The 22,635-nt window shown below is 42.5% G+C and overlaps 1 protein-coding gene across 3 annotated transcripts in view; it reads left to right on the forward strand.

The window, feature by feature from the left end:
* The window catches only part of tub (TUB bipartite transcription factor), a 120,251-nt gene that overhangs the window by 83,420 nt on the left and 14,196 nt on the right, over positions 1–22,635 (forward strand). For 2 of the 3 annotated variants that reach the window (XM_031813684.1, XM_031813691.1), the window contains exons 3-6: positions 4,254–4,416; positions 11,109–11,246; positions 21,430–21,582; positions 22,348–22,469. In XM_031813684.1, the coding sequence (XP_031669544.1) occupies positions 4,254–4,416; positions 11,109–11,246; positions 21,430–21,582; positions 22,348–22,469 (576 nt within the window). The remainder of the gene's footprint in view (positions 1–4,253; positions 4,417–11,108; positions 11,247–21,429; positions 21,583–22,347; positions 22,470–22,635) is intronic. The other variant, XM_031813696.1, reaches the window with a different exon arrangement.

Below are 22,635 nucleotides of genomic sequence, written 5' to 3' on the forward strand. Positions count from 1 at the left end.
AAAGGAATGGGGCACTGTTGTTTCATTGGCCCTAATGTGTTATTTGGAAATACATTGTAAGGTTGTTCAGCATGACATGTACAGTATGACCTCCATCATGTGTTCTTGCTATAGAACTTAAGGAGCCTGTGATTGCATCAATTTGGCAAAGACTGAAGGAAAGCTCAAACCAACCGTCCATCTGCCACACCACTTTAGCATTTTATTCTCAGAGTAGATCTGTTTTAAAGGAATTGTTTGTTAAATAACATAATATTAAATGTACTGCTTTTCCACAAAAGACCGAGGAACATATAAAATCAAAGATATTCTATGCAAAAGAAAGATAGACACTTGCTCTTTTTTTCTTCACCTAGTGTGGTATCCCTGCTGAACAAACCATTATTTGAATATCAAAGTGGGTATGGATATTCATACTGCATTACTGAGACAGGTACCCAAGTAACAGTGTTCCTTAAGCAGCATTCACATCCAGCTTCCAACCTGAAAAGTCTGTTCCACGAAATGTTACTGTAGCAAGTTGCATAACCAGTCCTGATGCTGTAGCGATTTTGTTTTAGGTCCAAAAGGTGGCACATGCGATTTTGGTTATTCACCTCCCATGCTTTTCAAATTGTGAATTTCTTGGTAACCTCCTGGCTGTACACGCACTGTCAGGCATTGTGGAGAGAGAGGAGGCAGAGTAGGAAGAGGAGATATCTTATTAGTTGGTTATTTCACTGTACAGTGACTGGTGATGTTTTGGACAGCCATAGAGCTCCTCCATGGTTCCTCCTGGTTAACTTAGTTCAGGCTTCCTCCTCCTCCACACTCACTGCTAGAGTGTGCTGAGACATTGTGTTCTGGTCATGGCTGAAGTGATGGGCTAAATGACACAATGCCAATTCTCCACCCTTTTCCCAAAGTGTGCACTTGCACACTTCCTATCATGGAAAATCACTCTAGCCAATCCAAATACTTTTCGATTCATTACAGAAAGTGTGCAAGTGCACACTTAGGGAAAGGGGTGGACAACTGGGACACAGACATGGGTTTAGATTAAGGGAACTCTGTACTGGTACAGCAGAGAATAGTACAGCAGAGTACAGTCTAGTGGTGTTCCTGCTTCATCAGGGATTCTCTCAATATTTGATGAGCTTCCAGCCCTGGGATCTCCCTCTGTTTGTAAACTTACATAATCTCAGATGACTGCTGACTGCAGCAGGATGGAAGGGATACCCAAGCTGTAGTAATATTTAATGTAGATTTCCACATTGCCAGAGAGATAGAGCTGAGGAGAAACGGTTTGGGGCAGTGGTCCTGAAACATTAATTACAGAAACAGAAGACGCTCCATTTTTCTGGCTCTGAGGAGGTGTTTCTGAGACGGTGCTAAGCGGAGGTTCTCTTGCTCTAGCTTTCTATAATTTTGAACTGAGGGTGTGGAGCTCTAACACTCTGTGCCCTCAGGAGAGCTGAATTTGACAGGAAATTAAAAAGTTTGTGACTGCTCAAAACTAGGATTATGTCGTAAATTTAATTGGCTCATGTGGGAAAAGGAAAGTAATTATTTAGTGTGAAAGTAGGATAATGAATCTGTGCAATGACACAGATTCTACTGAGCTACCGGATAAGGATAAAGGATTTATGTGAGAAAAGAGGTGTGATATGAATTTTTGGTTTGTATGTGTCAGTGTGTGAATGATGTTAGAGAGTTCATATACTGGTCACTTCTGCAGCTGATGGTTCAGGCTTATCTTTGGTCAGTCGTGTGATTAAAGGCCTTCCCACACTGGACATAGAAGTCAGTCTTTTACGAATATTACATGTCACACTGTGCGACGTTACCAAAAAAAATCTTGATATCCACCAATGGTGTAAAGTACTTAAGTAAAAATACTTTAAAGTACTACTTAAGTTGTTTTTTTAGGTATCTGTACTTTACTGTTTATATTTTTGACAACTTTTACTCCACTACATTCCTAAAGAAAATAATGTACTTTTTACTCCATACATTTTCCCTGACACCCAAAAGTACTCATTACATTTTGAATGCTTAGCAGGACAGGAACATGGTCCCACTCACACACTTATCAAGAGAACATCCCTACCGCCTCTGATCTGGCGGACTCACTAAACACAAATGCTTCATTTGAAAATTATGTCTGAGTGTCGGTGTGCCCATGGCTATACAGTGGGGCAAAAAAGTATTTAGTCAGCCACCAATTGTGCAAGTTCTCCGACTTAAAAAGATGAGAGAGGCCTGTAATTTTCATCATAGGTACACTTCAACTATGACAGACAAATTGAGAAAAAAAATCCAGAAAATCACATTGTAGGATTTTTTATGAATTTATTTGCAAATTATGGTGGAAAATAAGTATTTTAATAAGCCCCACTGTATGTGAATTAAAAATACAAGAAAATCATGCCATCTGGCTTAATATAAGGAATTATAAATAATTTATACTTTTACTTTTGATACTTAAGTGTATTTTAGCAATTACATTTACTTTTGATATGTAACGGCGTTCTTCGTTTGTTGAGAGAGCGTAGGACCGAAATGCAGCGTGGTGGTTAATCATGATCTTTAATGAAAACAAATGACGGAACGATACATGAACTAACAAATAAATACAAAAAACAACAAACGGAACGTGAAACCTAATTACAGCCTATCTGGTGAAACTACACAGAGACAGGAACAATCACCCACGAAAGACAAAGCGAACTCAGGCTACCTAAATACGGTTCCCAATCAGAGGCAACGAGAAGCACCTGACTCTGATCAAGAACCGCCTCAGGCAGCCAAGCCTAACTAGACACACCCCTAAACCTAGCAATCCCAAATCCTATAAAACCCCAATACGAAACACAACACGTAAACCCATGTCACACCCTGGCCTGACCAAAATATATAACGAAAACACAAAACACTAAGACCAAGGCGTGACATGATATGATACTTAAGTATATTTAGAACCAAATACTTTTAGACTTTTACTCAAGTAGTATTTTACTGGGTGACTAACTTAATAGACAATTACTCAAGTTATCTTTACTTTTACTGAAGTATGACAATTGGGCATTTTTCCACCACTGACTTCCACCTGTCCAGATTGTATGATTTACTTCGGTTTTGTTTTCACATTCTATGATTGGCTTGCGATGCTATGTCAGCTATGTCAACTGCAGTGGTGTATTGGAACTGCGCATGTTTCACCACCAGCGCAAGCTTCCCTCTATGCGAATGCGTAATGAGTAAAATGAGTTCGAAAAAACTATTTATAAGATGCATAATTTCAGTTTCACATACGAACTTTATATGTCCGAATTCAGAATGAAATGGGCTTCCCAAAAATAACATGGTCGCTGTGGTAGAACTTTATTTTGATTGGTGATTTGGTGTGTTTATCAAAATCCCATCAGGTAAACAAGATTATTAGGGGAATCATTTCTTCTTGCAAAGCATGTAAACGTTTAAATAGAACTGTTATAAGACACGTCTGTCAACTAGTCTCGTTCGGGAAATGGTAAAACAAAAAAAATGAAGGCAATCACCCACCTACAGGTGAACGAATTGAGGCAGACACAGTCAGACAGAGGTAAAACTCATGTCACAATGATCTTGTCCTTGATAGGGTGTTCTGTAGCTCATCGTATGAAGACAAGCAGAAATGTAATTTATGTTGGACTGTGGCATGACTGCTGGCTGGGCAGGTGCACATGTTTTTCCAGTAATCAATCTTTAATCTACTGTAGCTCAGGTGATTGGAGGGCCAGAGCGCACAGACATATTTGTTCTCTCAAGGACACAGTCTTGTGTCTTGTTACAGTGAGGGTGCACTGTACATGTGAGACAGCATTTGTGTGTGTGTTTGTGTGTGGATGAGTTTAACTACATTTGGAGGGACCAGAAGTCCCCACAAGAATAGTAAACAAACAACTATTTGACCATCTGGGGACATTTTGTTATTCCCCACAAGGTCAAATTCTATTTCTAGGGGATTTAGGGTTAGGAGCTAGGGGCAGGTTTTGGGGTTAAGGTTGGGGTTAGGGGTTAGGGAAAAATGGATTTTGAATGGGATGGAATTTTGTGTCCCCACAAGGTTAGTTGAAAAAGAGTGTGTGTGTGTGTGTGAAGGTAAAACATTAGTGTTATAAAATATCTATCCATGTTAATGTATTATATATGACACAATATTAGAAGATATGTTTGTGCATAATACCAAAATAATTGAACACCATTGAAGTGTGTGTGTGTGTGTGTTTCAGCGAGCTCTCCTAGAGCAGAAGCAGAAGAAGAAGAGACAGGAGCCTCTGATGGTGCAGTCCAACGTGGACGGGCGGTCTCGCGCCCGCAGGACCAAGCAGTGTGAGGAGCAGGCTCCCCTGGTAGAGTCTTACCTCAGCAGCAACAGGAGCACCATCTACCACGGTAAGAGAGCCAGCCAGGATCCTTTCACCACCAGGACCCTATTACCAGGGTAATGTCTCAAATGGCACCCTATTCCCTATATAGTGCACTACTTTTGGCTAGGCTCTGTATACTACTACTATATATGCTCTGTCCAAAAATAGTGCACTTTATAGGGAATAGAATGTCATTTTGGAAACCCAGGACCCTATCAACAGCTGTTTACCGTAGGAACCCGCTTCCTCTCATCTCTGAGGAAGCTGCTCCAGTGGTGCCGGGCAATTACAGAGATGTCCAGTAACGCTCCGGCATGGGGCCCTTTCAGGGGCTATTCACAGCCATGACCGGGTGGTATTGATCCAGGTTACTCACAGAGTGCTTGTGAAAGATGGCAGATTGAAATACTGTATCCATGTTCTTGTCCTGATGCGCCGCTCACTGTTTGACCAAGTTCGTCTTGATTCTTAGCTCCTGGGCCAAAGGAAAACTTTTCTACTGTAGTGACTTTTTAGTGTTACTTTCTGCTCTGCATAGGTACAATACTGAGATATCTATCAATACCATGTCAAGGTTGGCAAAAGAAACATGTAATACTTTATTCATTAAATAACTTTGTGTCTTTGTGTGAGAGAGACTGCAGGATTTACCAGTACATGCCTTTCAACTATAAAACTCTAGTGGTCAGAGCTCTGCAGTAGTCCTTCCAGATAGAGCAGAGATGGTGTTAGTGATGTGGAGATTGGGCCACTGATCTCCACAGACGGACTTTAGCGACAGTCTTAATCCCCAACTCAGAGTGACTGAGTCTGTGCTCCAGACCATGCATCCACACAGCACAGCCTGGATGGCTGGCTGCTGGAGAGGAAGACAATGCCCAACACAAAATAAATCAGGCAATGGGTACAAAAAAATAACTGAAAATCCAAATATACCATTAACCACTATTAGGGCAACAATTAAGAAGATTAAAACCATTGGAACTGTGGTAAACGTGCCTGGTAGAGGAAATTTGTAGCTTGTCCCCACGCACAATGAGGAAGATGGTTCGGTAGGCAGAAAAGTCCAAGGGTCACAGTTGGACAATTACAGAACTTGGTCGCATATTGGGGTCTCCAAATCTACAATTAGATGCTACCTCCATGCCAGTAGGCCATTTGGAAAGTTTGCCATAAAAATGGCTTTATTGAGAGCAACCAACAAATGCAAATGCCTGGAGTATGCTAAAGGCATTGCCACTTGGATTGGAACCAGGTGCTATGGTCAGATGAGACGAAGATGGAGCTCTTCGGCCACACACACTAGAGGTATGCAGAAAATAACCTCCTACTTATTGTAAAATATGGTAGGAGATCTTTGATGTTATGGGGCTGTGACTTGAACCCCATTGAAAACCTGTGGTTTGAATTGAAGAGGGGAGTCCATAAACACAGACCGAAGGATATCAAGGATCTGGAAACATTCTGTATGCAGGAATGGTCTTAAGATCCCTCCCAATGGGTTCTCCAATCTCATAAAACATTAAAGAAAGCTCAGTGCCATTATCCTCGCAAAGTATTGAAAACAGGTGGTGCCAATAATTTCGACCCCTGTCTTTTAAAGATTTTTTTTACTACTTGTTATACAAAATATTTTTCTCTGAGCAATTGTATTATTATTAAATAACTCATTTTACATACAATAAATCTCAGTATTTGTATTTATTTCATACAGTATTTTTTCCTCATCTTTATAAAGGGTGCCAATCATTTTGGAGATGACTGTATATGAAAGCTCCAGAAACAGCTCAGTACATATGAGTGGACTGACGTCAATACAAAGTATATGATTCATCTTCCTTCAGTGAGTGTACATCCTGATGAAAATATTCCCCTCTGACACTAGTCAAACAGCCCCTGCTATACACAGAAGACACGGAAGCTTTGAACTTCTCTGAATGTTTCCCGTTGCAATCTCAGCCACATCCTTCCAAAGATGTCAAAAAGATGCCTTTGAGCTCATTCAGTACAGCAGCAAACATATGGAGAGAGTCCCTTGATTCATACCTTATGCTTAACAACACACAGATGGCTCTACACTGTTAGTGAAGGAAGCATACACACTGTTTGGTCTTGATAAAAATAGAATCCCCCTCTCTCTCTCCTGTCCTTATTTTTCACCATCCTTAGATTAACCTCTGTCTTTTCTCTCTTTAGAACTCACATTTTCTTGGCTCTATTTTAAGAATCAATTCAGCACTCACTAAGAGGGATTACGTGTTCTCTGTACCTTTCGTATTTCCATCTGATTAACCTTAAACTGTATGCATTTCCACATCTACAGTATATCCTTCAGATAATATCCATGAAAGGTTAAGTTCAGTATTAAGTGGAAATGCTGTTTCATACAGTCCTATTCCAGCTTTTATTTACGTACCCTATCTGGATTCATTGAAAAATCATATTGCACTTATACTATAAGTGGTACTTTCTGGAATTTTCAAAGAAGTACTGTAGTATGTCATTTCAAAGTATACCATGTACAGTGGCAAGACAAAGTATGTGAACCCTTTGTAATTACCTGGATTTCAGCATAAATTGGTCATAACATTTGATCTGATCTCACAACCATAGACAAACTGTGCTTAAACTAATAACACACAAATTATTGTATTTTTCTTGTCTATATTGAATACATCATTTTAACTTTCACAGTGTAGGTTGGAAAAAGTATGTGAACCCCTAGGCTAATGACTTCTCCAAAAGCTGATTGTAGTCAGGAGTCAGCTAACCTTGAGTCCAATCAATGAGATGAGATTGGAGATGTTGGTTAGAGCTGCCCTGCCCTATAAAAAACACAACATTTGAGTTTGCTATTTTATTTTTAATTTTTTTATTTCACCTTTATTTAACCAGGTAGGCTAGTTGAGAACAAGTTCTCATTTGCAACTGCGACCTGGCCAAGATAAAGCATAGCAGTGTGAGCATACAACAAAGAGTTACACATGGAGTAAACAATTAACAAGTCAATAACACAGTAGAAAACAAAGGGGGGGGTCTATATACAATGTGTGCAAAAGGCATGAGGAGGTAGGCAAATAATTACAATTTTGCAGATTAACACTGGAGTGATAAATGATCAGATGGTCATGTACAGGTAGAGATATTGGTGTGCAGAAGAGCAGAAAAGTAAATAAATAAAAACAGTATGGGGATGAGGTAGGTGAAAAGGGTGGGCTATTTACCAATAGACTATGTACAGCTGCAGCGATCGGTTAGCTGCTCAGATAGCTGATGTTTGAAGTTGGTGAGGGAGATAAGTCTCCAACTTCAGCGATTTTTGCAATTCGTTCCAGTCACAGGCAGCAGAGTACTGGAACGAAAGGAGGCCAAATGAGGTGTTGGCTTTAGGGATGATCAGTGAGATACACCTGCTGGAGCGCGTGCTACGGATGGGTGTTGCCATCGTGACCAGTGAGCTGAGATAAGGCGGAGCTTTACCTAGCATAGACTTGTAGATGACCTGGAGCCAGTGGGTCTGGCGACGAATATGTAGCGAGGGCCAGCCGACTAGAGCATACAAGTCGCAGTGGTGGGTGGTATAAGGTGCTTTAGTGACAAAACGGATGGCACTGTGATAGACTGCATCCAGTTTGCTGAGTAGAGTGTTGGAAGCCATTTTGTAGATGACATCGCCGAAGTCGAGGATCGGTAGGATAGTCAGTTTTACTAGGGTAAGCTTGGCGGCTTGAGTGAAGGAGGCTTTGTTGCGGAATAGAAAGCCGACTCTTGATTTGATTTTCGATTGGAGATGTTTGATATGAGTCTGGAAGGAGAGTTTGCAGTCTAGCCAGACACCTAGGTACTTATAGACGTCCACATATTCTAGGTCGGAACCATCCAGGGTGGTGATGCTAGTCGGGCATGCAAGTGCAGGCAGCGACCGGTTGAAAAGCATGCATTTGGTTTTACTAGCGTTTAAGAGCAGTTGGAGGCCACGGAAGGAGTGTTGTATGGCATTGAAGCTTGTTTGGAGGTTAGATAGCACCGTGTCCAAAGACGGGCCGAAAGTATATAGAATGGTGTCGTCTGCGTAGAGGTGGATCAGGGAATCGCCCGCAGCAAGAGCAACATCATTGATATACACAGAGAAAAGAGTCGGCCCGAGAATTGAACCCTGTGGCACCCCCATAGACTGCCAGAGGACCGGACAGCATGCCCTCCGATTTGACACACTGAACTCTGTCTGCAAAGTAATTGGTGAACCAGGCAAGGCAGTCATCCGAAAAACTGAGGCTACTGAGTCTGCCGATAAGAATATGGTGATTGACAGAGTCGAAAGCCTTGGCAAGGTCGATGAAGACGGCTGCACAGTACTGTCTTTTATCGATGGCGGTTATGATATCGTTTAGTACCTTGAGTGTGGCTGAGGTGCACCCATGACCGGCTCGGAAACCAGATTGCACAGCGGAGAAGGTACGGTGGGATTCGAGATGGTCAGTGACCTGTTTGTTGACTTGGCTTTCGAAGACCTTAGATAGGCAGGGCAGGATGGATATAGGTCTGTAACAGTTTGGGTCCAGGGTGTCTCCCCCTATTCACAAGAAGCATTGCCTGATGTGAACCATGCCTTGAACTAAAGAGACCTAAGATGAAGAATTGTTGACTTGTATAAAGCTGGAAATAGTTACAAAAGTAGTCTCTAAAAACCTTGATGTTCATCAGTCCACTGGAGAAAGTTCAGCACTGTTGCTACTCTCCCTAGGAGTGGCTGTCCTGCAAAGATGACTGCAATAGCACAGCGCAGAATGCTCAATGAGGTTAAGAAGAACCCTAGTGTCAGCTAAAGATTTACAGAAATCTCTGGAACATGCTAACATCTTTGTTGACGAGTCTATGATCCGTTATACACTAAAAAAAGAATGATGTTCATGGGAGGACACCACAGAAGAAGCAACTGCTGTCCAAAAGAAAGATTACTGCACATCTGGGGTTCAAAAAAGGATGTTCCACAGCGCGACTGGCAGAATATTCTGTGGACAGATGAAACTAAAGTTGGGTTGTTTGGGAGGGACACACAACACTATGTGTGGAGAAAGAAAGGCACAGCACACCAACATCAAAACCTCATCCGCACTGTAAAGTATGGTGGCGGGAGCATCATGGTTTGTGGCTGCTTTGCTGCCTGGACAACTTGTTATCATCGACAGAAAAATGAACTCTCAAGTTTTATCAAGACATTTTGCAGGAGAATGTTAGGCTATCTGTCCACCAATTGAAGCTCAACCGAAGTTGGGTGATGCAACAGGACAACGACAAAAAACATAGAAGTAAATCAACAACAGAATGGCTTCAACAGAAGAAAATACGCCATCTGGAGTGGCCCAGTCAGAGTCCTGACCTCAATCACTGATTTGAGATGCTGTGGCATGACCTCTAGAGAGCGGTTCACACCAGACATCCCAAAAATATTGCTGAACTGATATAGTTTTGTAAAGAGGAATGGTCCAAAATTACTCCTGACCGTTGTGCAGGTCTGATCCCTAACTACAGAAAATGTTTGGTTGAGGTTATTTCTGCAAAAAGGAGGGTCAACCAGTTATTAAATCCAAGGCTTCACATACTTTTCCCACCCTGCACTGTGAATGTTTATGTGGGGTGTTCAATAAAGACATGAAAACGTATAATTGTTTGTGTGTTATTAGTTTAAGCAGGCTGTGTTTGTCTATTGTTGTGGCTTAGATGAAGCTCAGATAACATTTTATGACAAATTTATGCAGAAATCCAGGTAATTCCAAATGGTTCACATACTTTTTCTTGACACTGTAAATAGCATGTTTCTTCTGCTATAAATCAGATTAGCATCCAGTAGATAAATCATAAAGCGAAAAACCTGGAAAATATTTGTATATTATTGACCACCCCAAATATAGAGTGACATTGTTAACAGAATATTTTCGGTGGACTAAACTGATTAATTAAACCTAGTTCAGAAACTGACTTCAGGCTCATGCTTATCTGAAACAGAGTATGTAGGCCTACCAGTTGTTAGTTTCCATATATGCTAACAGTAACTTCAGGTCATGAATACAGGTCTCTCCATCTCTCTCTCTGCTCAGAGCTTTTGAAGCATTTGCTCTATTATTCCCCTTGAAGCTGTTTGGAATAATTGGAAGAGAAATGGGTTCCCCCAATGAGACTGTGAATGTCTCCGCGGTGACGGGTCTAGGCTCCGAATTTTTACGAGAATAGAGACACACCACTGGATATTCACTGACACTCTGCAAAACAGAGGAGGCTGTATGGGAAATACTAAGGCAACCAAGCAGTTGATAGAATTAAGATAAACATGTTAGAATCAAAGTGCCAATTTCAAGGGACTGTAGCTACAGTATGCATTTGTTATCATCTAATCCTGGAACATGTTGTTGCTGGGAGGAGCGTGCGCTGTGCATTTGCAATTTTCACAGAGCTAGAACATTCATGACTTGTTTGACATGAGGCGATAAACGGTGTTCTCCCCCAGGCAAGAAAAACGCCTCTGCTGTGTGTCTGCTTCCTATAACCTTGCAAAGTGTCCTCTGCTAACTCTGTCTTTACCTGTTCTTTCTCTTTCCCTATAGGCTAACCTTAACTGACAGTACCCTTCTGTTTAGTCTCTTACTTTTATCTTCATAATTTCCCCCCACCTGCCTGCTAACTCCCTCTGTCCGCTGGCTCCTGCCGTGCCGTACGTAGTGCAAGAAGCTGAACATGAGGAGGTGAAGGTGGTAGCGGACAACCAGGCTCCTCGCTCAGCCAAAAAGGGCAAGGCATCGACCAGCTCCACCCCGCAGACAGGCAGCGGCAAGAAGGAGAGGAAGGGGAAGCACAAAGGTCAGGCTTGCTGCTGCTGCCTCCAGACAGACCGAGAGACAGACAGGCTACAGCAGCATGCATGGTCCTCTCTCTCTGTCTGTTGGCCAACTGTAGAGCACGTCTCCATCTGGCTCAGCTCTGTCTTCTACCGTGATGGAAATTAAACACTCCAATTGATATCCTCAGGTTTTCAATGAGGAGGAAGTTTCATTTCTTGTGCCAGAATGAAATGCACAATGTGAGAGTGTTGTGCAGAGCAAGAGATACCACTTTGGTATCATGTAGAGTAAAACAGATTGCATGTGAAATTAGTTGCATGGCCACCAGACCACGTATTTGTCTCCCAATTGATCTCCTTTGATAGCTGTATTATATTGCTGTATTGTCTTAATGAGTTGAGCTCTAAAAAGTCAATGTTATTATGCCTCTTTCCCCATGCTCCATCAGGTACCTGGCTGTATGCATCTCATTCACACACTCATCCTTTCAAACCTCCTCAAGCTGGATTGGACTCAGTTCTGTTCATGTTTCTGTCTCTGGTGGCACATAGTGGCATTCTAAAGCTAATCAAGCTGCCCTTACAGAGAAGTGAAGCATGCACTCAGGTGCTAAGTCTGTCCAAAATCTAATCTGAGTAATGATGTTAGAGAAGTTGGTCCTCTCTGCCTGCCAAATAAACACCTTAGTGGCTGCTGAAATGCTCCTTAGCCTTGATACAGACTTCATACGGAAGCAGCATGAATTGAAATGGAAGTGTGAAATTGTGCTCCCTCACTTTGATGTCTCTCTCAGCTTCTGAGCTTCAATAAGCAAATCAGTATACTGTACAGTATACTGTATGTATTTTGGGCTCCTGAGTGGCGCAGCGGTCTAAGGCACTGCATCTCAGTGCTTGTGGCATCACTACAGACACCCTGGTTCGACTCCAGGCTGTACCAGAACCGGCCGTGATTGGGAGCCCCATAGTGCGGCACACAATTGGCCCAGCGTTATCCGAGTTTGACCGGTGTAGGCCGTCATTGTAAATAAGAATTTGTTCTTAACTGACTTGCCAAGTTAAATGAAAAAATAATTTTAAAAATAACATAAATTGCCAGTGGCTGTCTGAAATGCTTGTTTACGAGCCCTTCCCAACAATGCATATATTTTTTTAATTATTAAAAATAAAAAAATGAGTCACACAAGATAAGTGAACACAATAATGGTGCTAAACTCAGCAAAAAAATAAATGTCCCTTTTTCAGGACCCTGTCTTTCAAACATAATTAGTAAAAATCCAAATTACTTCACATATCTTCATTGTAAAGGGTTTAAACACTGTTTCCCATGCTTGTTCAATGAACCATAAACAATTAATGGACATGCACCTGTGGATGGTCGTCAAGACACTAACAGCTTACAGACGGTAGGCAATTTAAGGTCACAGTTATGAAAACTTAGGACACTAAAGAGTTCTTTCTACTAACTCTGAAAAACACCAAAAGAAAGATGCCCAGGGTCCCTGCTCCTCTGTGTGAACATGTCTTGGGCATGCTGCAAGGAGGCATGAGGACTGCAGATGTGGCCAGGGCAGTAAATTGCAGTGTCTGTTCTGTGAGACGCCTAGGACAGCGCTACAGGGAGACAGGATGGACAGCTGATCGTCCTCGCAGTGGCAGACCACGTGTAACAACCCCTGCACAGGATTGGTAATCCAAACATCACACCTGTGGGACAGGTACAGGATGGCAACAACAACTGCCTGAGTTACACCAGGAACGCAAAATCTCCCCATCAGTGCTCAGACTGTCTGCAATAGGCTTGACTGAGAGCTTGTCGGCCTGATGTAACGCAGGTCCTCATCAGACATCACCAGCAACAACGTCGCTTTTGGGCACAAACCAACCGTCGCTAGACCAGACAGGACTGGCAGAAAAAGGCTTGCGGTCTTGTCTCACCAGGGGTGATGGTCAGATTCGCGTTTTTTGGTCGAAGGAATGAGCGTTACACCGAGGCCTGTACTCTGGAGCGGGATTGATTTGGAGGTGGAGGGTCCGTCATGGTCTGGGGCGGTGTGTGTCAGCATCATCGTACTGAGCTTGTTGTCATTGCAGGCAACCTCAACGCTGTTGCTTTACAGGGAAAACCTCCTCCTCCCTCATGTGGTACCCTTCCTGCAGGCTCATCCTGACATGACCCTCCAACATGACAATGCCACCAGCCAAACTGCTCGTTCTGTGCGTGATTTCCTGCAAGACAGGAATGTCAGTGTTCTGCCATGGCCAGTGAAGAGCCCGGATCTCAATCCCATTGAGCACGTCTGGGACTTGTTGGTTCGGAGGGTGAGGGCTAGGGCTATTCCACCCCCACCCCCCCGACCCCCATATGTCTGGGAACTTGCAGGTGCCTTGGTGGAAGAGTGGGGTAACATCTCACAGCAAGAACTGGCAAATCTGGTGCAGTCCATGAGAAGGAGATGCACTGCAGTACTTAATGCAGCTGGTGGCCACACCAGATACTGACTGTTAATTTGGATTTTGACCCCCCCTCCCGCTTTGTTCAGGGACACATTATTCCATTTCTGTTAGTCACATGTCTGTGGAACTTGCTCAGTTTATGTCATAGTTGTTGAATATTGTTATGTTCATACAAATATTTACACATTTTAAGTTTGCTGAAAACAAACGTAGTTGACAGTGAGAGGACGTTTCTTTTTTTGCTGAATTTATATACGGGGAGTACAAGTACCAGATCAATGTGCAGAGAGGTACAAGGTATTTTAAGTAGATATGTACATTAAGGCAGGATAAAGTGACTAGTCATCCGGATAGATGATGATGATAATAATAAGAGTAAAATAGAGAACAGTAGCAGCAGCATATGATGAGTGTAAAAGTGTGTGGGTTTTGTGTGAGTGTGTCAGTGTAGTGTGTGAGTGTGAATATAGTGTGTATACAGTACATAGACGTGAGTGTGCATAGAGTGGCTATTTAGCAGTCTTATGGCTTGGGAGTAGAAGTTGTCTCGGAGCCTGTTGGTCTGAGAGCTGATGCTTTGGTACCGTTAGCCATAGACTGTTCACTCTGCTACCATCTGGCAAAGGTAGCTGGAGTCTTTGGCAATTTTTAGGGCTTTCCTCAGACACCGCCGGATATTGAGGTCCTGGATGGCAGAGAGCTCAGCCCCAGTGATGTACTGGGGTGTTCGCATCACCCTCTGCAGCGCTTCGCGGTCGAAGGCAGTGCATTTGCTATACCAAGCGGTGATGCAGCCAGTCAAGATGCTCTTGATGGTGCAACTATAGAACTCCTTGAAGATCTGAGGGCTCATACGAAATCTTTTCAGCTTCTTGAGTGGGAAAAGGCACTGACATGCCCTCTTCACGGATGTGCGGGTGTGTGGACGCCAAGGAAATCCTTAGTGATGTGAAAGCCAAGGAACATGAAGCTCTCGACCGGCTACATTACAGCCTCATTGATGTAGATGGGGGCGTGCTTTCCCCTCTGTCCTGTAGTTCATGATCAACTCCTTGGTCTTACTGACGTTGAAAGAGAGGTTGTTGTCCTGGAACCATACTGCTAAGTCTGACCTCCCTGTAGGCTGTCTCTTCGCCGTTGCTGATCAGGCCTACCACCTTTGTGTCGTCAGCGAACTTGATGATGGTGTTGGAGTCGTGCGTGGCCACGCAGTCGAGGGTGAACAGGGAGTATAGGAGGGGACTATGCACACCCCTAAGGGGCCCCCGTGTTGAGGGTCGACGTGGCAGAGGTGTTGTTGCCTACCCACACCACCTGGGGCCAGCCCGTCAGGAATTCCAGGATCCAGTTGCAGATGGAGGTGTTTAGTCCCCGGGTGCCCAGCTTGGTGATGAGCTTGGAGGGGACTATGATGTTGAACGCTGAGCTGTAGTCGATGAACAGCATTCTCACATAGTTATTTTCCCTCTTGTCCAGGTAGGATGGGGCATTGTGAAGTGCAATTGAGATTGGAACCCTTTTTGCACTCTCTTTTGACTCATCACAACGCTGTTGCTACTGTTTATCTATCCTGTTGCCTAGTCCCTTCATCCCTACCTATATGTACATTTACCTCAATTACCCTGTACTATTGCACATCGACTCAGCACTGGGATTTTCACATTTTTTTGATTTTTTTTTGTATTCCTCAAAGTGTGTATAAAAGGCATTTAGCTCATTTGGGCGTCCTGCATCACTGGGCATCTCACTAGGTTTCCCTTTGTAATACATTATCATCTGTAAGCCCTGCCACGTACGACAAGCATCAAAGTCGGTGTAATAGGATTCCACCCTTCTCCTATATTGTCCTTTTGCATGTTCGATGTCTTGTCCGAGGTCATACCGGGCTTTCTTGTATGCGTCCAGGTCTGTGTCCCATTCCTTGTAAGCGGCAGCTCTAACCTTTAGCCCTGTGTGGATATAGCCTATAATCCATGGTTTTTGGTTTTGATATGTACCTATAGTCACTGTGGGGACGACGTCATCTATGCACTTATTGAGGAAGCCTGTGACCGATGTGGTAAACTCCTCAATGCTACCAGATGAAACCTACGTATTCCAGCCGGTACTAGCAAAACAGTCTTGTAGCCTCGCTTCTGCTTCATCAAACCACTTTTGTATTGAGCATGTCACTGGTACTTCCTGTTTGAGCTTTTGTTTGTAAAAAGGAAGCAGGAGAATAGAGTTGTGGTCAGATTTGCCGAAGTGAGGACAAGGGAGGGGCCTGTATGCGTTTCTGTGGGTAGAATAAAAGCGGTTTAGTGTTTTAGCGCGCCTTGTGTCGCAGAAGACGTGTTGATAAAATTGAGGTAGAGCTAGTGTCTCCACTTCACTGTTGACATTGGGACTGGTGTTTTGCGGGTACTATTTAGTAAAGCTGCCAGTTGAGGACTTGTGAGGCGCCTGTTTCTCAAACTAGACACTCTAATGTACTTGTCCTCTTGCTCAGTTGTGCATCGGGGCCTCCCACTCCTCTTTCTATTCTGGTTAGAGCCAGTTTCCGCTGTTCTGTGAAGGGAGTAGCATTGGACAAGATCTTCAGTGTCTTGGCAATTTCTCGCATGGAATAGCCTTAATTTCTCAGAACAAGAATAGACTGATGAGTTTCAGAAGAAAGGGCTTTGTTTCTGGCCATTTTGAGCCTGTAATTGAACCCACAAATGTTGATGCTCCAGATACTCAACTAGTCTAAAGCTAGTCTACTCAACTAGGCTGCTTCTTTAATCAGTACAACCGTTTTCAGCTGTGCAAACATAATTGCCAAAGGGTTTTCTTATGATCAATTAGCATTTTAAAATGATAAAATTTGATTAGCTAACACAACATGCCATTAGAACACAGGAGTGATGGTTGCTGACAATGGGCCTCTGTACCCCTATGTAGATATTCCATAAAAAAATCTGCTGTTTCCAGCTACAATAGTCATTTACAACATTAACAATGTCTACACTGTATTTCTGATCAATTTGACGTTATTTAAAAAATAACACAAAATGTGCTTTTCTTTCAAAAACAAGGACATTTCTAAGTGACCCCAAACTTTTGAATGGTAGTGTAGGTAACATGGCTGTTTGTCATCTCAGGATGCTTTTGTAGTCCTTACTCACCTGTTCAATGTTATTTTTTTGTCCTCCAATGTGATTCATTTAGGGCTAGTGATTATTCAGACCAGAGTCACGACGTCATTCAACACCGATATGACCCCTTTCTTCTTACGGAATGATGGCTTACCCCGTCGCACACACACATATACACACACTCCGCTGCTCTCTGAAATGAGGGTTGGCTGCGTCGCTAACGTCACACTAACAAAAGGCTGCAATCTCCCTCTGAAAGCAGCAGTAATTCTTGTGTAATCACAGTGTTAAAAAGACAGTTACTAATTCAGTTGGGAGCAATAAAACACTCTTTCAAAATGTGCGTTTTACCGGCCGTGATTTCATCTGGCTCATCTCATTTAATCGCTTGTTGCACTGCTATGGTGATGAGACAGAAGAGGATGAGGAAAAACAGTATGCCAGTGGCTTTGAAGCAGTAATGACCAGGAGGCCTCATTTATAACCATTGTGTAAATTTGACACTAAATATCTGTGCATCATTTCTGAAAAGGCTATCCTAGTCCAAAAAAATCCCCCAAATCCAATTTTAAAAAACCCTATTATAATCCAATAGAAAATTATTTTGGAACCTACCCTATAGGATTTTATTCTATAGGTCCTATCGTAGAGGATTTTATGGGGTTCTAAAATAGGAAAGGGTTCTAAAATATGATCGTTTTTTTGGGGGGGGATTCCATCCTGTAGGATCCTATAAGATAGAATCCCATAGGAGTCCAATAGGAATGGTTCCAAAATCTGATAGGATTTAACCATATTGTGGTGGTGTGTTTATCACTGGTGTGAGTAGGCAAAGAGATGGACATTGTGCTCCGGAGAGAAAATGTTCCTCAGTTTACTAGTCTTTAATCTTGATTGCAGTTTAACATACAGTTGAAGTCAAAAGTTTACATACACCTTAGCCAAATACATTTAAACTCAGTTTTTCACAATTCCTGACATTTAATCCTAATAATAATTCCCTCTCTTCGGTCCGTTAGGATCACCACTTTATTTTAAGAATCGTCTGAATAATAGTAGAGAGAATTATTTATTTCAGCTTTTATTTATTTCATCACATTCCCAGTGGGTCAGAAGTTTACATACCCTCAATTAGTATTTGGTAGCATTACCTTTAAATTGTTTAACTTGGGTCAAACGTTTAGGGTAGCCTTCCACAAGCTTCCCACAATAAGTTGGGTGAATTTTGGCTCATTCCTCCTGACAGAGCTGGTGTAACTGAGTCAGGTTTGTAGGCCTCCTTGCTTGCACACACTTTCTATAGGATTGAGGTCAGGGCTTTGTGATGCCCACTCAAATACCTTGACTTTGTTGTCCTTAAGCCATTTTGCCACAACTTTGGAAGTATGCTTGGGGTCATTGTCCATTTGGAAGACCCATTTGTGACCAAGCTTTAACTTCCTGACTGATGTCTTGAGATGTTGCTTCAATATATCCACATCATTTCCCTCCCTCATGATGCCATCTATTTTGTGAAGTGCACCAGTCCCTCCTGCAGCAAAGCACCCCCACAACACGATGGTGCCACCCCTGTGCTTCCGATTGGGATGGTGTTCTTCAGCTTGCAGGCCACCCCCTTTTTCCTCCAAACATAACAATGGTCATTATGGCCAAAAAGTTATATTTTTGTTTCATCAGACCAGCGGACATTTCTCCAAAAAGTATGATCTTTGTCCCCATGTGCAGTTGCAAACCATAGTCTGGATTTTTTTATGGCGGTTTTGGAGCAGTGGCTTCTTCCTTGCTGAGTGGCCTTTCAGGTTATGTTGCTATAGGACTTGTTTTACTGTGGATATCGATAATTTTGTACCTGTTTCCTCCAGCATCTTCACAAGGTCCTTTACTGTTGTTTCGGGACTGATTTGTACTTTTCGCACCAAAGTACGTTCATCTCTAGGAGACAGAACGTGTCCCCTTCCTGAGCGGTATTATGGCTGTTATGGTGTTTATACTTGTTTATACTTGCGTACTATTGTTTGTACAGATGAACTTGGTACCTTCAGGCATTTGGAAATTGCTCCCAATGATGGACCAGACTTGTGGAGGTCTACAGTGTTTTTTGTCTGAGGTCTTGGCTGATTTCTTCTGATTTTCCCATGATGTCAAGCAAAGAGGCACTGAGTTTGAAGGTATGCCTTGAAATACATCAAATGATGTCAATTAGCTCATCAGAAGCTTCTAAAGCCATGACATAATTTTCTGGAATTTCCCAAGCTGTTTAAAGGCACAGTCAACTTAGTGTATGTAAACTTCTGACCCACTGGAATTGTGATACAGTGAATTATAAGTGAAATAATCTGTTGGTAAACAATTATTGGAAAAATGACTTGTGTCATGCACAAAGTAGATGTTCTAACTGTCTTGCCAAAACTATAGTTTGATAACAAGAAATATGTGGAGTGGTTGAAAAACGAGTTTTAATGACTCTAAGTGTAACGTTCGTCGTTGGGAGAAAGAGAGGAGGACCAAGGTGCAGCGTGGTAAGTATTCATATTCTCTTTTAATGAAAACGAATACTCGAACAAAAATAACAAAACACGAGAACAAAACGAAAACAGTCCTGAACGGTGAAATACAAACACAGAACAGAAAATAAACACCCACGAAACACAAGCGGGAAAAGGCTACCTAAGTATGATTCTCAATCAGAGACAACTAACGACACCTGCCTCTGATTGAGAAGCATACCAGGCCAAACGCAAACACAACATAGAAAATGGAACATAGACAACCCACCCAACTCACGCCCTGACCATACTAAAACAAAGACAAATCAAAGAAACTAAGGTCAGAACGTGACAGTATGTAAACTTCCGACTTCAACTGTAAATGTTCAGGTTTCTGTGCCATATTTAGCTGTGAGACAAAGCTTCATATTAGATTTTAGATTATTTGTGCTAATTTCCTGTACTAAGACCGTATCTGTTACTACATTAAAACAACCTCACGTTTCGACCACATGGAATTGAGGGTAATTACACATCCTTTTTACCTCAGATTAGACCGGGGGTCTTGGTACTTGGAATTCTACTATCATTTTCAAACTCAAATGGCAGACAATTTTTAAATGCTCTCTGTATAAAAGTCACTGGCCTCACACCAATCCATATGGATTTATCACTCAAATAACAGCTACCCCTGGTTACTGTTGATATCCTATGGTGGGTCGTGATTTGTTGAAGTTAAATAACAAAGCAATTGATTTATTTCCTTCCCTGTTTCGGCATCCTCACAACCTCCATCCGACATTCTAGAATTTAGATGACTGTCCACAGCAAATTCTCTTCTAACCAGTGATATACAAATGATTCTCAGATTCAGTGTGGCCTTTGAATAGTGTCAGTTTAAACCGTGCATACACTCCAAACATTTGCCCCTGCTCTGTTGATTTCAAATTGATATCGATATGACTGATTAACAAAATAGTGTTATTTATCTTTCTGCTTTGGCGACCCACTTAAAAAAAATGCAACAATCCTAATTGTAGCTGGCTTGTCTTCTACAAGTTGTCCTCTAACCAGTGATATACATATTATTCCCAGATTCCGTTTTTTTTAGTAAGGTTAGTTTGAACAGGACGTGTAACCCGACTCCCCCCTCTCATCCTACTGATTTCAACGTGATATCAATGTGAGGGATTGACAAATAAGTGTTGCGTTTCTCTTTCTGTTTTGGCCACACCCTCAAAGCAAAATGCATCACTACAAAATGTAGCTGGTTGTCATCAGCAGGTTGACCTCTAACAAGTGATGTAAAAATGATTTCCAGTTTCCATGTGGTTTTTGAGTTGTTAGTTTCAACAGTGCACACAAACCTGATTTCTCCCCTAATCAATATGAGTGATTATTTGCCACTTGTCAAAACAACAGGGTGTTTGGTGCATATGCAGTTGATAAGGGGCTCGTTAAAAAGAATAGAAGAAATATGACAAACATCTTATCCCCAGTTGCACAAAATACTTGGCCATTTGCCTGCTTGCAATAGCAATACTCCAACCACTCGAAACTGTGCGTACACATGGTCTAAAGTTTGCAGGAAGGTGACCACATTCTCATGTCAAGTTTACTTTTGTATGAAGACTGGCATACGCATGTTTTGGGGTATATTTTGTACATACGCACAGTTTATAAATGAGGCCCCCGACCACTCCATTCGTGTGAAAGGGATTAGTAATCTGGTGCATGATTGGCTGAGTCAGTAGCTGACTGTAGCAGCAGGGACATCATGTTCTGCCCTGTTACGCAGGCTAATTGAATGGCAAAGAAGCAGCGGAAGTCTTAAGAGTCATGCCGAAAATATACCACATCAACCCACAAAGGCGTTCAAAGCTGAATTTTACTGCATGACCCCTATTACCCAGGCAAATGTCATCTACTAGACTCCATTTACTTATACTGTAGTTAGAATTTTTTCCAACAGATTTCCATTCATTCTCCATGTCATGTTTGCATGCATGTAGGCATGTTATGTGTGAGTTTTGACACATTACAGTGTGTTTGTGCATGATCTAATGCATGTGTGTTACTACTGTTACTGTACGACTATGGAGGTCTGACCCTGATGGGGCTGGTTGGGTGTGGTGGTGTGGCAGGACTCGATGGGCCGGCGTCCTTCCAGGAAGAGGGCCAGATCCAGATCATGACGGTGGGTCACTGGGCCGTGGAGGAGGGGAGTGAGGGAGATGCTGTGATCAGTGCTCAGCCACAGGGCAAGCAGGACCTGAGGGTCACCATGCTTAAGAAAGGTATCAATACATATAGGCCTATCCCTGGCCTCCAGCCTGATCTGTGTACATGTACAGTCCCTCTGTGGCTTCGATTGGTCTGAAACACAGGTCAGAGAGTGATTGGCACTTGTCCTCTCCAATCATGCAGTGATTGGTCTGAGATTGTGAGGACCTTGGATTTATTATACAGTAAGACCTGTTAAATACAGCTCTCCTTTCCCATGAGATCTTTGCCAACTCAACGATAACATCTAAGCCAACTAAACAGTAACATCATGCTTATTACGTCATGAATAACACCTTACTGAAAATATCAACAGTACTCCACTTGTTTTGTCCCTCCTGGTAAATAGGTTTCCAGTTTCCACCACCTTTTGATAGCTGAAAACATACTGTACAGTGACAGATAAGTCTTTCTTTAAAATTGTCATGGGCAACCAACCAATTCAGGAAGCAGCAGGTATGCTATGACCTGAGGCTTATGTTGTGATGCTTTTAGTGAGCACGCTACAGGTGTCTATTGGCAGCTTTTCATTGTTCTTTCCTGTTGGAGAGAGAGCCTTATACAGTTCAGACTCTACCCAGAACACTACCATGCCTTTAGACAGTAGTGTATCCAAACCTCTCCATGAACTGATGTTTCAGAACAGGCTTATGTGTCTATGTTCCTTTGTGTACAGTGCTTGGTGTACGGTGCAGCATGCATTTACAGTTCTGTTGTTATTCAAACAGCATTACTAGGAGCACGACAATGCCATTACATGATGTATTTTCTGTTTGAAGGTATTTCTAGTAGTATGAATTTTGACGAAGAGGAGGATGACGAAGATGAAGTCAGTTCCAGTTCCTCTCAGCTCAACAGTAACACACGGCCAGGCTCTGCCACCAGCAAGAAGTCCTGCAAGGTACACTATCTGATGCTCTGTGGTCATCTATTGATTCCTGACTCTTGGATGGAGCTTTTACTTTACACACAGTGTGCACTAATGCACCCTCTATTTGGTTTGTTCATCTGCTCAGCGGGGCTCAGCCATTAGTCCATTTGGGGAATGACGACAGAGCAGTTTTGTG

The sequence above is a fragment of the Oncorhynchus kisutch genome, linkage group LG3 (genome assembly GCF_002021735.2).
Source record: "Oncorhynchus kisutch isolate 150728-3 linkage group LG3, Okis_V2, whole genome shotgun sequence".
NCBI lineage: Eukaryota > Metazoa > Chordata > Actinopteri > Salmoniformes > Salmonidae > Oncorhynchus > Oncorhynchus kisutch.